Below are 15,145 nucleotides of genomic sequence, written 5' to 3'. Positions count from 1 at the left end.
GCGGTAGGGGATCGGATGCGGCGGCTGGAGCTTCACCCGGGCAGTCAATATTTATTGTTGGTGTAAATCCGACTCTCTCTCTCTCTCCCCCCGACGAGTCCTATTTCGATTTAGATTATATTAGGAGGAGTATAATCCGAATCTCTCTCCCTCTCTGGCGGTGGAAAAATAAATTTTCTATATTTTTCATCCATCAAAATGATTATCCTAAAAAAATTTATACAACCCTCGATAATCTTATCAGAGCATCAACATGACGAAGCAGGAGCAGCTAATCGATCCCGATTACTTTCACACTACAACAACAGTCCATTCAACACATACAACAACATTAATTTTGATCAATTTGTGAGTGCATGTCCTGACAATACATAGTTAAAGACACTCGATTGATCAAGAATTAACACAATAAACAAATACGGTCCCATACAGGTCCCCGCGGCAACCTCTCATAGGCGACGTTGCTAAACGACGCAGCCACGGCGACGACGAGCCCCGCGACGATGAGCGCGCCGGCCACGCTGCCTGCGACGATCTGCCCATGGCCCTCAGCCCGGAACGCGGCGAGACTGGTGGTGCCCGGCGGCACCGGGATCCCGCGAGGAAGAGTATCTCAAACTTGCAGTGGAGCTCTTCACGGCGAGGGCGGCCGCCAGCCAAATACTCTGCATCCACCCCAGCAATTCCAAATCGCCACCACGCACACCTCCTCCACCTTCCCAGCTACCAACCAGAGCCACCCAAAGCGTAGGCCGTGCACTAACTCGCCGGAATCGGGCGGATTCCCGACTGCCATTGTTGTCAGCCACCAAGCACCTCCGCCGACAAAATCCTCCAAGCTCCTCCTACCATTTTCAAATCAACAAAGAAAAGAGCCTCTCCAGCTATTCTCTACTCACTAATCTGCTGCACGTCGACTTCTTTTCCCCCAAATCCCGAGCAACAGAATTAGCACAAGCTGCAGCGGCTGGGGCTGCAAGGCAGCTTCCCCAAGCCGCACTGCCCGAAGCTGCCAGTCGGCCCCACCCACGCCGCTCAGGGACAAGCGGCGGGCCGCCGGCACGGAGAGCTTCATCCACATGCTCCGCTCGGCACCCAGCACCGCCGAGGCCCTAGAGCTCTTCACGGCAGCGGCGCGGCAGCTCCCGCGATCCACACCACGGAGTACTACAACTACATGCTGGAGCTGATGCGCGGGGTGCGGCCGTCAGGCAGCGAGTGGCGAAGCTCCGGGGGCCGCGGCCGGGGGCGGCGGGCCGCTGGGGGCAGGAGGAGGAGGTGCACGTTTGGCTTTGCAGAAGGAGGCGGAGAAGAATAGAATGGGGAGGAACGAATCGGTATTCATAACTAGTGGCAGGCAGGTAATTTTTTCCCCAAAAGCACTCAAAAGCAGGGGCAAGGTGCTTTTGGTTTTGTACTAGAGCAAAAGCAGCTTTTGGAAAAAGCACGTGTGACTTTTAGATCTTTCGGTTCATTTTTGGCTTTTGCAAAAGCAAAAGCAGGTTGAAAAGCTCAACTAGAGGCACCCTATATTTTCCTTTGCTAGACTCAGGCCTGGTTTGGTTTCTCCTGCTTATTTTTAACACCCCTCACATCAAATGTTTAGATACTAATTAGAAGTATTAAATGTAGACTATTTACAAAACTCATTACATAAGTGGAGGCTAAACGGCGAGACGAATCTATTAAGCCTAATTAGTCCATGATTTGACAATGTGTTGCTACAGTAAATATTTGGTAATGATGGATTAATTAGGCTTAATAGTTTCGTCTCGCCGTTTAGCCTCCACTCATATAATGGGTTTTGTAAATAGTCTACATTTAATACTCCTAATTAGTATCTAAACATTCGATGTGATACGTGCTAAAAATAAGCAAAGTGAACTAAACACCCCCTCACATATCTGGTTCATGCTCTATTGATGGGTAAATGCACATTTCACCATGATGCATGTACAACTCACGATATTTTAGGCCTTGTTTAGTTGCCAAAGTTTGGAGGTGCCAAATTACTGTTACAACGCTGTAGCACACTGTAGCGTTTCGTTTGTATTTGTGAATTATTATCCAAACATTGACTAATTATGCTCAAAAGATTCATCTCGCAAAGTACAACAAAACTGTGCAATTAGTTTTTAATTTCGTCTACATTTAGTACTCCATGCATGTACCACAAGTTTGATGTGATGGGGAATTTTCTTTTTGCATAGTGCCAAAATTGGAAATTGGGGTGAACTAAACAAGGACTTGCACATGAAATGAGCAGGGTAGTCAGAGATATTTCAAGGGCACTATTTGGACTCTCTATAATAGATCTTCCAGGTTCCCCATCTACCCAATCCCCATATAAAACTATAGACTACTTTGTTCCCTGCCCTTTCTTGTTCCGTGGAAGCTAGGCATATTTTTTTGAACTTGTGTACTACTTCACTTTGATCTTTGTGTTCCACGCGGAAGCTAGCTAGCTGATCTATGGTTGGATTATAGATTTGCATTATTTCAAAAAATTTAGAGACTTCTAAGTATGGATTTTAGAGGGGTTTTTCGGTTTCGACCGAGGAGGTGGTTTGCACGGAATATTTCCTCATATTTTTATTTCTATATAAAAATAGTAGTAAATATGTTTTAAATATGATTCTATAAGGGCATTAGTAAATTTTGATATTTTTGTTAGGACGACTACAATGTGACTAATTATATACAATAATAATTGTTCCACCTAGAGACCCCAGCAGACCACCTCTCTTAACCACCTCTCTTAACGTATTTTTAACACATAATGTACTTAAAATAAGTGGAGATTGAGAAATTAATTTGCCAATGTGCAAACATACCGATGTGTTTGGGAGCGGGTCCGATACGCATTGGACCGGTTGGATGATATATCTCTAACCGAGGCCAGCGAGCCCATCTCGAGATGCTTCCACAACCTGTGCTTCATAAGATATTGTCGCGCTTCTGAAAGCAACAGTGGTAAATAATAGTGCAACATATGCACAATCTTCCACATAGGGTATCCTCTGGCAGAAATTGCAAATAAGATTAGGGGAAGCAAACGATGCGAAGCAAAGAAAATCAAACAAAAGAACCGAGCGGCCGATCGAGCCGCGCGTAGTCGCTGCAGCCCGCCGCCGCGATTATACAATTACTTATTTACTTTCCTCTGGCGATTTAGGTGAGACGCGTGTGATGTACTTGTATGGAAACCAATCTGTACTCGGTGGCATTTCGTTTTCCAATCCTGTTGCCTACCATCATTGTTGAATTGAAGGAAAGGGTTAATGTTGTACACAGCTGCATACCCCATTGATGTGGTGCCAGATCAGCAACTCGGTGAGTATTGCTGACCTAATTTAACCTACCAGTAATGTTTCTTCTACCTATAGGTGTGTTTGATTGGGCTGTGACTTTTGGAAATAAGTGGAGATTGAGAAATTAATTGATATATCTCTGACCGAGGCCAGTGCGAGCCCATCTCGAGATGCTTCCATAACATGTGCTTCATAAGACATTGTTGTGCTTCTGGAAGCAACAGTGGCAAATAATAGTGCAACATATGCACAATCTTCCACATAGGGTATCTTCTGGCAGAAATTGCAAATGGATCAGTCAGTTTTGCAATATCTTGGAATTTATACGGTGCAGCACTCCGGTCCGGTTGATCGCGTTAAGTGAATGACCAGAAGATATAGCTTTATGTTTAGCTTTTGCCTTTCCTTCATCCTGCTCATCTTAGTTCGGCAGTAAGGAGACAGATCTTTCGCCTTTAATAGCTGCTCTGAACCTTCTGTTAAGGTAGGCAGTTTGTCATGAGGATCCTCTTCTGAATCCTCAGGTGGGGCTTCTGAATCCTAATGGGGCTCCAGTCCTGAGTCGCTGGCGCCGCTGAGGATGCAGATCTTGCTCCGCTCGCCAGCGTCCCCCTCCACGGTCCCGGCGGCGAGCAAATCGTGGTAGGGAGCGAAGGCTAGCACCGAGTCCCCACTCTTGACGCTGGCGAGCAGAGCCATGGTGTGGAGCCGTTTTGGGGACTTGACAGGTTGGAGATGACTTCCCGGGCTACGCCTACGCCTGCGGACATATGGGTGTGTTAGTGTGTGGTCGGCTACGGTATTTATGGGACTAATTGGTTGGGTGTATATCTCTCAACCAGGCTGAGGGGATGCATGTGAGGTTAGTTTGGTTGCCTGAGGGTCATCGGAGTTGAGCCCTCCGCATGCTGCAAAAAGGAGGCCGGAGCCTGACCCGCTAGAAACGCAGGGAACGACCGTTTCCCGCGGGACACGCTCGCACGGTGCAGTATTTTGTATGGGTAATGATGTAATTAGCACGTTATTAGCATATATTAAGTGATATTAGTATGTATTAAAGAATATTAAACTATATTTTGATAAATTAAAGATTATTTGAGCATAATCATGAAAAAATATTATGATGATGATTAAATTTTGATCTTGTGCAACATATATTTGAATGGGCAATCAAATAACATCGTTTCTCAACCAGACTTAATAGATACAATCAACCAAGGGCTTGTTCGCTTCAGCTTATAAGCTGGCTGAAAAGCTGAAACGGCTGATTTGTTGTGAGAAGAAAATATTATAAACCGGCTGCTCACACATACGAGCCAGGCTAGGCCATGCAATCAACATCGGGCCCTATACCTCGGGCCGCACTTGTCTCGCTCAACTCGTCGTACAGGCCTCACAGGACCATGCGCTCTGTATTCTATACTTCTCTCTCTCTCTCCATTGATCTTTCGTCTGGTGTCTACAATACATCTAATTTATATAGTACTAATTTCATTTTTACTAGATCGAAAAATTTTATGTTGAAAAGGAAAATTTAGAGATCCAATGTCACATTCTGTAAAAATTTATGATACATTCCGATTCGTTGGGCCTTTCCACGTATTCTATACTTGAGTCAATCCTTCTAGGTGAGACCAAAATTTTGTGCCGTGTTTTATAAATTGGAAATGGAATTTTATCGTCATCGTCTTCAGTACATCTCTGCGCATCCAAGCTGCCACTGGGATGACCCCATGTCGATCCTGGAAACGTCCACTCGAATTCAGCATTTCATCAAAGATGCAAACATTCAGATTCAGCCAAATTACAATCCTGGCTCTCAATTGCTAACACATTTTATAGGAAGGGGAATGACAGGATGTCAGAATCTGCAGTCTCCGTATACATGCTCTACTAGTACTTAGCCTACTGCACAAGTTAGATCTTCTCGATGAACTTACAGTACTCGTGCTTCCACCTGCAAGTTCGGCTGCAAAACCACCTCTCATCCTCGCCGTCGCCGTCGCCGTCCCAGGCCTCCACCATCTCCGTCTCCACCTTGCCGCACCACGAATTCGGGCAGGGCGTTGGAGGCTCGGCCATCCTCCACCGGCGCATCGTCAGCCTTCGCATGACCGACACGGCCTCTCTGCGCACGGAAGCCATCCTGCGCCTTGTCCTGCTGGGGCCAGCGGATGCGGACGCGGAGAACCAGTCCAAGCCTTCCAGCGCCTGCTCGGCGGCGCCCGCCGACGAGCGCAGAGAGTCGTGCAGCGTGATCATCCCGAGCATGTAGGCCGCGGCGGCGTGGCCGTGCTCCATGGCGCGGCGGAGGTGCCGGAGCCCGCTCGCCTTTCTCCTCCGGTTGCAGAACTCCTCCTGGCAGAAGAGACGGCGGAATTGTGAGTAAGCAGCTAGATACAGTACGCGCGCCGATGCGATTCCGCTTGAATCTGTGTTCCAGGCGTTACCAATCCAAGGATGTAGGATGCCTCAGGGTTGCCGCTGGCTGCGCACCGCCGGAGCACGGACAGAAACCTCGCCTTGTCCCACCAGTGCAGCCTCCACTCCCTGTGCACGGCCATGCACCGCCCCACCTTCCTCGCCGCCGTCGCGTCGCGGAACACCTTGCACCTACGCACGCAGGATCCACCAAATCATGTAAGGTAGGCAGGCAGAAAAAGACGGGGATCCAGAAGCAACATGGACTTACGATCGCCTGAGGTTGACAACGTCAATGAGGGGCGTCGCGGACCTCGTCGCGATGCTTGCAGTCACCTCCACGAGAATGTCAGAAGGGAGCCCGGCGATGTCCATGTCCAAATCTGCCGAGCCCGTTCTCCCCTGTCGTCCCTTGCCTTCTTGAGGCCGCTCCTACGGCCAAACAAGCACGTGTAAGCATAGCTAATTGTAGAAAAGTTGCATGGCAGGCAGAAAAGAAGGTGGTTTGTGGTCTGTAGTCTGCAGATGATCCTGGAATCTAAGACCCGCAATAAGCGGTGGGACGGCATTCACAGCCATACCACGAGACTACGAGGGGACCAGGAGAAGTTGGGTAGTTTATTTGCCACGAACACCCAGCTAGCTAGCTTCCGCGTGGAACACAAAGATCAAAGTGAAGTTAGTACACAAGTTCCAAAAAAAATATGCCTAGCTTCCACAGAATAAGAAAGGGCAGGGAACAAAGTAGTCTATAGTTTTATATTGGGATTGGGTAGATGGGGAACCTGGGAGATCTAGTTATTATAGAGAGTCCAAATAGTGGCCCTTGAAATATCTCTGACTACCCTGCTCCTTTCATGTGTAAAATATCGTGAGTTGTACTTGCATCATGGTGAAATGTGCATTTACCCATCAATAGAGCATGAACCAGATATGTGAGTCTAGCAAAGGAAAATATAGGCAGAAGAAACATGACTGGTAGCTCAAATTAGGTCAGCAACACTCACCGAGTTGCTGATCTGGCACAACATCAATGGGGTATGCAGCTGTGTACAACATTAACCCTTTCCTTCAATTCAACAGTGATTCTCTGTACAACAAGCAGGAAATGGGCAGTTCATATGCAAATATGCAATAAATTTAGGCTATACAAATGGAAGTCTCTACACAAATCGTTGAAATCACAACAATTCACATGTCAGGACAACGCCGAGCTTTGATGTCTAGTCAATAGCAACCAGGTATAGAGCGGTAAAAACTAATTTACATACAGCCTAACACCAGCCCAAAGGAAATCTTAAAGCTTGGAATACCACGCAACACCAAAAGAGGTGAAATATCAAAAGTTTTAGCGGGGAAAAAACATCATAAGAGTTACACTTCATGGTGTTATGCGGATGATCTGAGTGTCAAACCTTATAGGTAGAATCTAATTACAAATCTTTTTAAATATATGCATAAGCCAACATGCTAAAAAGTTATGTAGACCTTGAGAAATATAGTTTCCTCTTCTAAAGTGGGGCTGATCCAGTACTCAGTAGTAAATACCTATAATAAGTGCATAATTTTGCTGAAGCATGAAGTCCAGATAATAACCCATAAACTTACCAGATATAAACTGAGCTTCCAACAGTGCTAAAAATGGTCAAGTCATCAATTGCATCACCGACCAGACATAGGATTAGATACTCCTTGTGGCCTTTCTTGATAGAATAATTTAAACATCAGATCTGTACAAAAAGGGTAGTAAATCAAAATATAATGTTGCAGTTCTTAAAAATTAGATAATATCACGTAAGACACCTGCACAACAAAATGAGGCATGATGTATAATGATTTTATTCTCTGCAGCTAGTGTCAACATTGATGCCATAAAAGCAATCATTCCAAGTCGATCACAAAACATCACATCTATGACATGCCAATTTGGGCCAAATTAGCACTCAACTAAAACTGAGCATATCACTAAATCAGTGTATCTCCAAATGATTATGGAATGCATTTCCAAATCATAAAATGATTACCACCAAAGGCACCTCTGCCTAGATGGTATGACATCCCTGTCAAAAACCATAACAGTTGATGTAGCGTGCAGTCAAATTACACTAAATTTGACTAAAAACATCATGAATAGAGAAAAATCCCTCCGTCCACCAATGTCAAAAATCCCTTCGTCCACCAATGTAAGGTGTATTTTAGTAGAGGACAAATATTCCAAAGCAGATTTGACTCTTACTTTCTCTTACAATATATTGTCAAATGTCAATTGCTACAGAATCAATATCATCTTTGAATTAAAATCTATTGACGCAACTTTTATACACCAAATATGCATATAATGTGACTAATTGTGTGTCAAACTTTGTAAAGTTTGACTTCGTCCTTGTCAAAATACTCCTTACATTGACAGATGGAGAGAGTACTTCCATAGTGATGTAATTATGTTTCCAGGACTGTGTTCAATGTCCAAGATTATGCTTTTTTGTAACTGGAGGATGTAAAAAGATATGTCTTACACTAAACACGGGCTCAGCTGTGCTGAGATCCACGTCATATGATTAACTAACCAGACTGAATCTTCAAAACCCATGTTAATTTAGCTAGTTGCAAGCAAGTTCCTAGATTTTTTCCATGCATGTTTGTTGTCAAGGGTAAAGAAAGACTTACTTAACCAGTGTTCTCTAGTACATAAAAATCATCATTTTGTTGCTGTTTGTGCTCGTATACGTTGCCTCTTTGACCCCATCCTGTCCGCACTCTCCTTGTAATTTTCATAATTGTGCGGGCGCTGTCATCTCTGCACATCAATAATACAGTCAGCCACTGCAGCTCAAGTCCAATATATATAGATTAAACGTGGAGAACCAATTTTCTTCCTAGAATTGTGTCTTCTTAGGTTCTCAGTGCATATGATGTCATTATATTTAATTCATTTTGAAACAGCAAGTTATCCTAAGAATTGCAAAAAACTTGCAATGAAATAAAAACAGAGAGAATCTCAAAAAACACAGCACAAGAAAGTTGCTCCTGATCATACCTGTGCAAAAGAGCACGCCAATCACTCTGACCATTCTTGGCATGCTCATGCCTCCGGCTTCCAGGAGTAATCTTACCAGAATAGGTTCCAAGACCATCATTAAAGTCTGCCATTTCCATCATTTTCTCTGACAGCATATCAGCATCCTGCTTCTTTCCTTTATTACTTAGTGCATCTATCACTGGCATGAATGCTGCTGGATCAAATGTATATCCTTTAGATATTAACAGCTTGAGAAGATTATGTGCATGATCCATCTCCCCAGCTTCACAGAGTCCAGCAATTATCTGCTTATATGGGAAACTCTGGATAGAGATCCTCATTTCAAGTGCTGTTTCTAGGATGTTCTTGGCTTCTATCCATCTACCATAAGTTGAGACTTCAGTGCACATTAAGCAAAAGAGCACTTCCTTCTGCCCACATGTTCTCAAAGCAGCATCAAAGACCATATGAGCTGAAGGGAAATCAGCAATCTTGCAAAAGGCCTTAATCACCAAGTCAAAAGAAGTTATATTTGGAACTATTTCATTCTGTAGCATCTCATCCAAAAGAGGCATGGCCTTATTAACCATTCCCCGTTCACAGAAGGACTTGATCAAGCTATTGTAGGTCATCACATTAGGAGAAATTCCCTTATCCTTCATTTCACTCATTAGTTTAATGATTTCATCCGAATTGTGTTTTTCTTCAAATCCCCGAATCAATAAATTGTATGTCCTTGTGCTTGGATTACAACCTTTCTTTTCCATGTCCCTAAGAACCTTAATAGCCAAAGAGGTCTTTCCATGCCTACAATAGCCATGAATAAAGGTGTCGTATATGACTGAATCAGGGGAAATATCTTTCACTATCATCTCGAGTAATTTCTTCTTTGCTTCATCAAACCTACCTTCTTTGCACAATGCACTTATCAGAATAGAATAAGTAATTCGATCAGGAAGACATCTTTGTCTGCTCGAAGAATCACTAGTTACAGCAAGGAATGAATTCCCTAGTCGGCCAAGAGCCACATTTCCTTCTTGCCACATCCCATCAACAATGCCCATCGCCACATCTAATCTACTATTCCTGCACAGTCCATCAATAATGATATTGCAGCTTGCTGTATCCAAACTGTAGCCTTTCTCAGACATCCTCTCTAACAAGCTTTCTGCCTCTGTGATCCTACCAGCCCTCCATAGACTCTGCAGCAGAACGTTATACGTAAACGAATTTGGCGCACATCCCTTCTGTGCCATCTCATCAAGAACCCTGTTGGCCGCAGCAGTGTTGCCCTTTGAGCAATAAGCATGGAGCAAACTAGTGTAAGTCACAACATCTGGGGTCATCACACCACTCCTAATGAAATCCTCTACTCTCCTCACATCAAACGCCTTGCCCTCCTTGCACAATCCTGAGACAATAATGTTGTATGTGTAGCTATTAGGCTGGATTCCCTCATGTGTCATCTCCCTCAGCAGCTCCTGTGCCTCACCAATCTTCCCATTCCTTACCAACCCTGCCAACCAGCGGTTGTAACTCTCCACCCTTCTCAGGAACCCACCGCACCTCATAATATCCACCAGCACCCTCGCCTCATCAACAAACCCAGCATCACAGAACCCACTAAGCATCACGTCAAATGTCACCTGGTCAGGCCTCGGCAGCCCCTGTTGCCACTCCTCCTGCATGTCCTTGAAAATACTGTACGCATCCAGCACCCTCCCAGCCTTGCAGAGTGCCGAGATCCTCGCATTGAACGTGATAACATTCGGTGCGAGGCCCTGGGCGCGCATCCGCTCCACCAGCCTCTCAGCCTCCTCCACCTGGCCCTCCCGGCAGAACCCTGCAACCACCGTGTTGCAGACCACTAGGTTGATGGTCGGCATTCTGTCGAGTACCTTAAGGGCATCGACGCTCCTCCCCGCACGGCAGTACCCACGAGTCAGGATCCCAAAACTGAACTCGTTCCTGGCGGGCATTGCGTCGAACACCCTCTGTGCAAGCTCCATCCGGCCCGCGTCACAGAGTGCCTGGAGCAGGAGGTTGCGAGTGAAGACGTCCGGCTCGGCGCCGGCGAGGAGGAGGTCCTTGTAGAGCGCCTCGACGAGGTCGAGTCGGGACTCGCGGAGCGCCGCGAGAATGAGGCGGTTGTAGACGGGGGTGGGCGGCGGCGGCGCGGACGCGAGCGCGAGGAGGGAGCGGAAGGCGGGGAGGGCGAGGCGCAGCGGGAGGGCGTCGGAGCAGGAGAGGAGCGCGAGGAGGTGGGGCGAGGGATCGGGGAAGGAGAGGACGTGGCGGAGGAGGCGCGGGAGGAGCGCGTCGGCGGCGGGCTGCGCGGCGAGGAGGCGGGCGAGGAATGAGGTGGAGCGCGGCGGCGGAGGGGAGGCCGCGGAGGAGAGGTGGAGGAAGAGGCGGAGGGCGACGGCCGGGGAGGCGGCGTTGCGGCGGAGGAGCGCGAGCAGGTTGGCGGCGGAGGGGGAGGAGGACATGGGAGGGTGGCGGCCGGCGGGGGGAGCGGCCGAGATGTGTTTAAACCGGTAACCGGCCCGGGGCCGGTGGGGCGCGCGGTCGGGTCAACGGCCCGGTCCGCTGACACTGCTAGGTTGGCCTGGCGTGTTGGTGATTTTGCCTCGAGCAAATTCCCTCTTCAGTTTTGCACTAGCAGCCTGTAGCTTGAGCTTTGTTAGCTTTAAGATTTTAGATCTTCACAAATCACAAGCACATTCACAGACTATCCCTTCTCATTTTCTCAAGATCGCCATCATCTAGCAGAGCTCTTCCGTAAATGATGATGTGATGCGGATGAGATCTGTCGTGTCCTATAAACATTGTCGTAATTCAGATGTATAAATTGAACTAATTTGAAATTTTCGTAGAACAGTTCCCCTCGTCCAAAAAGATGAGAAAAATACTCGTGTACGCTGACTTGAAATTTTCCTAGAGCAATTCCCCTCGTCCAAAAAGATGTAAACAATGTAAACGTTTCAACATTAGAGAAGGTGGCAATCTCCATCTCACAACCAACCAAACCGGAATGGTAGCATCTGAAGATTCTGAACTTCGTAAGAAAGAATTTGTTATTTCACGGGCCTGTGAAATTGTAAGTTGGTAACAACATACATCACAAGTTTTTTTTTTTCACGTTACATCATGCCAGCACTCACCACTACTGTAATGAACATCACAAGGCTAAAGAAAGGGAACCTAATTTTGAGGTAAAGATCAGCAAAGAAAGAAACTAAATTACAGATGCAAGATCAGAAGCAAGGCACGTTTTCAGTTCTCATGACCATGTTGCACGTCGAGTAGATCGACGCGGCAGCAGCTTGCACCGCCCATTCACTCTCAGAAGTATCCGGGTTCTTCAGCTTCCTGAGGAGACATATTAGGATATTTCAGTTAGACACTTTCCCAAACAGTGATTTAAATGAGCTTCATATATATCAACACTTGGCTCTAAACATGAATAAAAACATAAGGTAAATCAGTTTTGATTGAACGTCGTGATGAACTAACCATAATTCAGCCATAGGCCCGAGCAGTGGAGCATCACTGGTCATGTGTTTGAGGCCTTTGTCACAGTTCAATTGCATTTCTTGCACTTGCTTCAACCGGTTCTCCTGCAGAAGTATTAGGCAGTCAGGTACTCAGGAGTATATGCATATTCCATGCACATGTATGCAAAAAAGTGAGCAATATGAATACAGCTTATATATCAGGATTAGTTGGTATGACTCCAGTGTGTTTAACAACAAGAAAATGAACCCACGAAGGATGGCAAATCATGATTTGACATAGTCCTTTCCTACATAGCAAACTACTTCAATCAGTAAACTCACCAGGTGTTTCCCCTCCTCCTGAAGTGCTCTGTCCATCTGAACAAAGAGAGATTTCCACCGCGCCGCATGTGCTTCTGAAACTGCTTTGTCAGTACATCCAGACTCAGAAGTATTCGCAATAGATGATTCATTCTCTTGATTAGATGAAAACTCTGTTGAAATTAGGTAAGGTAGTTCCGTGTGAAGAGCATTTCTGACTCTCTTCCTGCTGCGCTTCAAAGCTTCAACAAAGACAAAAGACATACTAAGTAACAATGCATGGCTACAAATTTGGCATTTACTTTGGACTTCAGAATTATACCAGCAAGGCGCCCCCTTATGTCCTGATGAAGTAGCTCCAACCACTGAGAAGCAACACTGGCCGCTGATCATTGGAAGAGCAAGAAAACTATCAGGCATCAATATTTCCATAAGTAGTACCCCATGCAAATCCACAGACAAAATTATTTTTAAATAAGCAAGGAAGCATACCTTTTACTGACAATAAAGTCATGTAATCATGATTAGATGCAAGATCATCAGCTGATGTACTGCAGGTCCTATCTGAAGACGCAGCGGCCGCTGATGAGAGTTGCAGTTTAAGACTATCACCATCCTGTGGAAGGAACTGTGATGTGGTAGGCAGTGTTTGGTGAAACATCGCATTATTATCTTTCATCATGAAATGGCACTTCATGAAACCACCCCCATAGTTATGATCCTGAATTCTCTCACTAACTTCTTTCCCTCTTTCACTTGTTCGACTAGTACAAGCAGGCTGATTCTCATTCTCAAGCCTCTCAGAGTGTACCATAGCCTTTATTATGGAGTAAACTTGCTTGCTATTTCTCACATGGTTAATGATTCCAGGGTTTAGCCCAGATAATAGGCCACTAGGAGCAGCAACCTTCACAAACTTGTTAGCCTGGCCATGTTGTGTGGAAGTGTTCTTCTTGAATTCATCATCCCTTTTCCTTTTGGGGGGTCGACCACGTGGCCTAGGCACCACTGCCTTTCCATGAGATGAAGAAAGAAAGCCATTCTGTTTCATTTCTCTCCACTTTCTGTGCGACTCGCTCTCTTCTGTAGCACCAGTAGTACTGCCACATTCCGATGGATCGCTGACTTTTGACTGCCCCAGCTTCTTGTAGGGGAAGAAGGGATTAAGCTCAGCTGCATCAGAACTATCTACTGTGTTTAGGTCCAATCCAAGATGTGCAGAACTCATCCTATTCTCACCATGTTCTGCATCAGGCTTAGACTGGAGATCTGTCCCAATGTTCTCTTTACCACATGACAAAGGATCACTACCATGCAGCTTCTCCACTGATGCTGCATTGGAATCACGACCCAAGGTCAGACAAGGAGCTTCTGTCTGAAGTGCCCCAGCCAGAGGCAATAAAGACACTCTATCTCCACATTGTTTGGCACCATCAGCAGTGAATTGAGGAATATCCTTGTTACATGGATGCAAACATGCTTCAGATTGACCCGAAGATTCCGGAATTCCTGCCCTCAGATCTACAGGATGAAATTACAAATCAATAAGCAAGAGCAAAATTATTGAGGCACAAAGTAAAAAACAAGTGATGGAGAAATACTGACACAGGCAGTGCACAACAGTGTTGAATTGATGCAAGTGTAGACTGTGTTCTTACTACTCGAAGCATGAATAGAATTGTAATAGATGCGAGTTCCTAGTTACTGCTAAAGAGTCTGCAGCAACCAAGTTTCATTTTATTGGCATGCTGAAGAGTATGCAACCATAAAATGGGTAGAGTTTCATTTCAATAGAGGCACCAACATCTCCCACAAAACCTCAGTTGTTCATGGGATGGTAAATCAATTGGTACAAAAGCAATTCACCAAAAACATGCATCTTACGCACATTTTATGCATCTAACTACCAAATATAACTAGATAAGCATGTCTTGCCACTGCAAGGCTGAGATTATGCTGTTCACTTACAACTATGCTAAATAGAACAAGATACAGCCTATTGGACCGTCCACAGCTTCATGAAAATTCTAGCGGAAAACGTGGATGTACTGGAACGCTTAGATCTGCTGCACATGTCTACATGGTACCGTACTGCGACGTTCTCGAATTCGTCTGCTACTAACCAACGCGATGCTGCTTAAAATTGGAGAACAACATCCCAAGAAAGACGCCACACTCTTCTTCAGTTCATCCCCCGTTCAAAGCATGGGGGCGCGAGCACGAATCGGGACGAAAGCACGAGAAGATCAAGAAACGCCAAGAACTCACCTCCCAACCCAGCCACCACCGGCCGCGGCGCGCTCCCCTCCGCAGCCCCGCCGCCGGGCGCTCCGCTCCCGTCGAATTCCTGCACGGACACGCACGGAAACGTCGTCAGCGCATCGCCCGCCATCCCCAGACGAAGAACCGAGCCAGAGGCGCGGGCCCACCCACCTTGGGCGGCGGCGCGCCCGATCCGGCGGGATCCGCGGCCGCGGGGTCCATCGGGGAGCCGGCAGCGAGGCGCGCCGAGCGGGGGCGGGGGCGACGGGGGAGCCGACGGGATCTGGGCGGCGGGCGCCGGCTAGGGTTTGGAG

The 15,145-nt window shown here is 46.3% G+C and overlaps 3 protein-coding genes across 3 annotated transcripts; all 3 read right to left on the bottom strand.

Annotated features, from left to right (window-relative positions):
• Positions 1 to 5,049: 5,049 nt before the first annotated feature.
• On the bottom strand, positions 5,050 to 6,723 carry LOC101777328 (F-box protein At2g35280). Its single transcript, XM_022829225.1, has 3 exons — positions 6,004 to 6,723; positions 5,762 to 5,924; positions 5,050 to 5,669 (listed from the first exon to the last, which is right to left on the bottom strand). The coding sequence occupies exons 1-3, from the start codon at positions 6,105 to 6,107 to the stop codon at positions 5,229 to 5,231; spliced, it is 708 nt and encodes a 235-aa protein (XP_022684960.1). The 5' UTR covers positions 6,108 to 6,723; the 3' UTR covers positions 5,050 to 5,228.
• Positions 6,724 to 6,801: 78 nt separating this feature from the next.
• On the bottom strand, positions 6,802 to 11,067 carry LOC101777743 (pentatricopeptide repeat-containing protein At2g17140). Its single transcript, XM_004951936.3, has 4 exons — positions 8,770 to 11,067; positions 8,400 to 8,529; positions 7,341 to 7,462; positions 6,802 to 6,822 (listed from the first exon to the last, which is right to left on the bottom strand). The coding sequence occupies exons 1-2, from the start codon at positions 10,758 to 10,760 to the stop codon at positions 8,400 to 8,402; spliced, it is 2,121 nt and encodes a 706-aa protein (XP_004951993.2). The 5' UTR covers positions 10,761 to 11,067; the 3' UTR covers positions 6,802 to 6,822; positions 7,341 to 7,462.
• Positions 11,068 to 11,800: 733 nt separating this feature from the next.
• Positions 11,801 to 15,088, bottom strand: LOC101776924. The gene is made up of 7 exons (XM_004951934.3): positions 15,003 to 15,088; positions 14,838 to 14,916; positions 13,062 to 14,090; positions 12,892 to 12,954; positions 12,591 to 12,811; positions 12,268 to 12,371; positions 11,801 to 12,123 (listed from the first exon to the last, which is right to left on the bottom strand). The coding sequence occupies exons 1-7, from the start codon at positions 15,051 to 15,053 to the stop codon at positions 12,009 to 12,011; spliced, it is 1,662 nt and encodes a 553-aa protein (XP_004951991.1). The 5' UTR covers positions 15,054 to 15,088; the 3' UTR covers positions 11,801 to 12,008.
• Between the last annotated feature and the right edge of the window lie 57 nt (positions 15,089 to 15,145).

Source organism: Setaria italica, chromosome I (assembly GCF_000263155.2).
Source record: "Setaria italica strain Yugu1 chromosome I, Setaria_italica_v2.0, whole genome shotgun sequence".
Classification (NCBI taxonomy): domain Eukaryota; kingdom Viridiplantae; phylum Streptophyta; class Magnoliopsida; order Poales; family Poaceae; genus Setaria; species Setaria italica.
The sequence above is the reverse complement of the archived record's forward strand: the minus strand, read 5'-3'. Positions and strand labels throughout refer to the sequence as shown.

Bases quoted from the DNA above. Each gene is read 5' to 3' on its own strand.
- LOC101777328 (XM_022829225.1), bottom strand. From the start codon at position 6,107: ATGGACATCGCCGGGCTCCCTTCTGACATTCTCGTGGAGGTGACTGCA. The intron at 5,925-6,003 runs GTAAGTCCATGT...CTGCGTGCGTAG, and splicing joins GTTGTCAACCTCAGGCGATC to GTGCAAGGTGTTCCGCGACG. The intron at 5,670-5,761 runs GTAACGCCTGGA...CTCTTCTGCCAG, and splicing joins CATCCTACATCCTTGGATTG to GAGGAGTTCTGCAACCGGAG.
- LOC101777743 (XM_004951936.3), bottom strand. From the start codon at position 10,760: ATGGAGCTTGCACAGAGGGTGTTCGACGCAATGCCCGCCAGGAACGAG. The intron at 8,530-8,769 runs GTATGATCAGGA...ATTGATGTGCAG, and splicing joins TGGCGTGCTCTTTTGCACAG to AGATGACAGCGCCCGCACAA.
- LOC101776924 (XM_004951934.3), bottom strand. From the start codon at position 15,053: ATGGACCCCGCGGCCGCGGATCCCGCCGGATCGGGCGCGCCGCCGCCC. The intron at 14,091-14,837 runs GTGAGTTCTTGG...TTCATCCTGTAG, and splicing joins GGTGGTGGCTGGGTTGGGAG to ATCTGAGGGCAGGAATTCCG. The intron at 12,372-12,590 runs GTGAGTTTACTG...ATACTTCTGCAG, and splicing joins AGGAGGAGGGGAAACACCTG to GAGAACCGGTTGAAGCAAGT.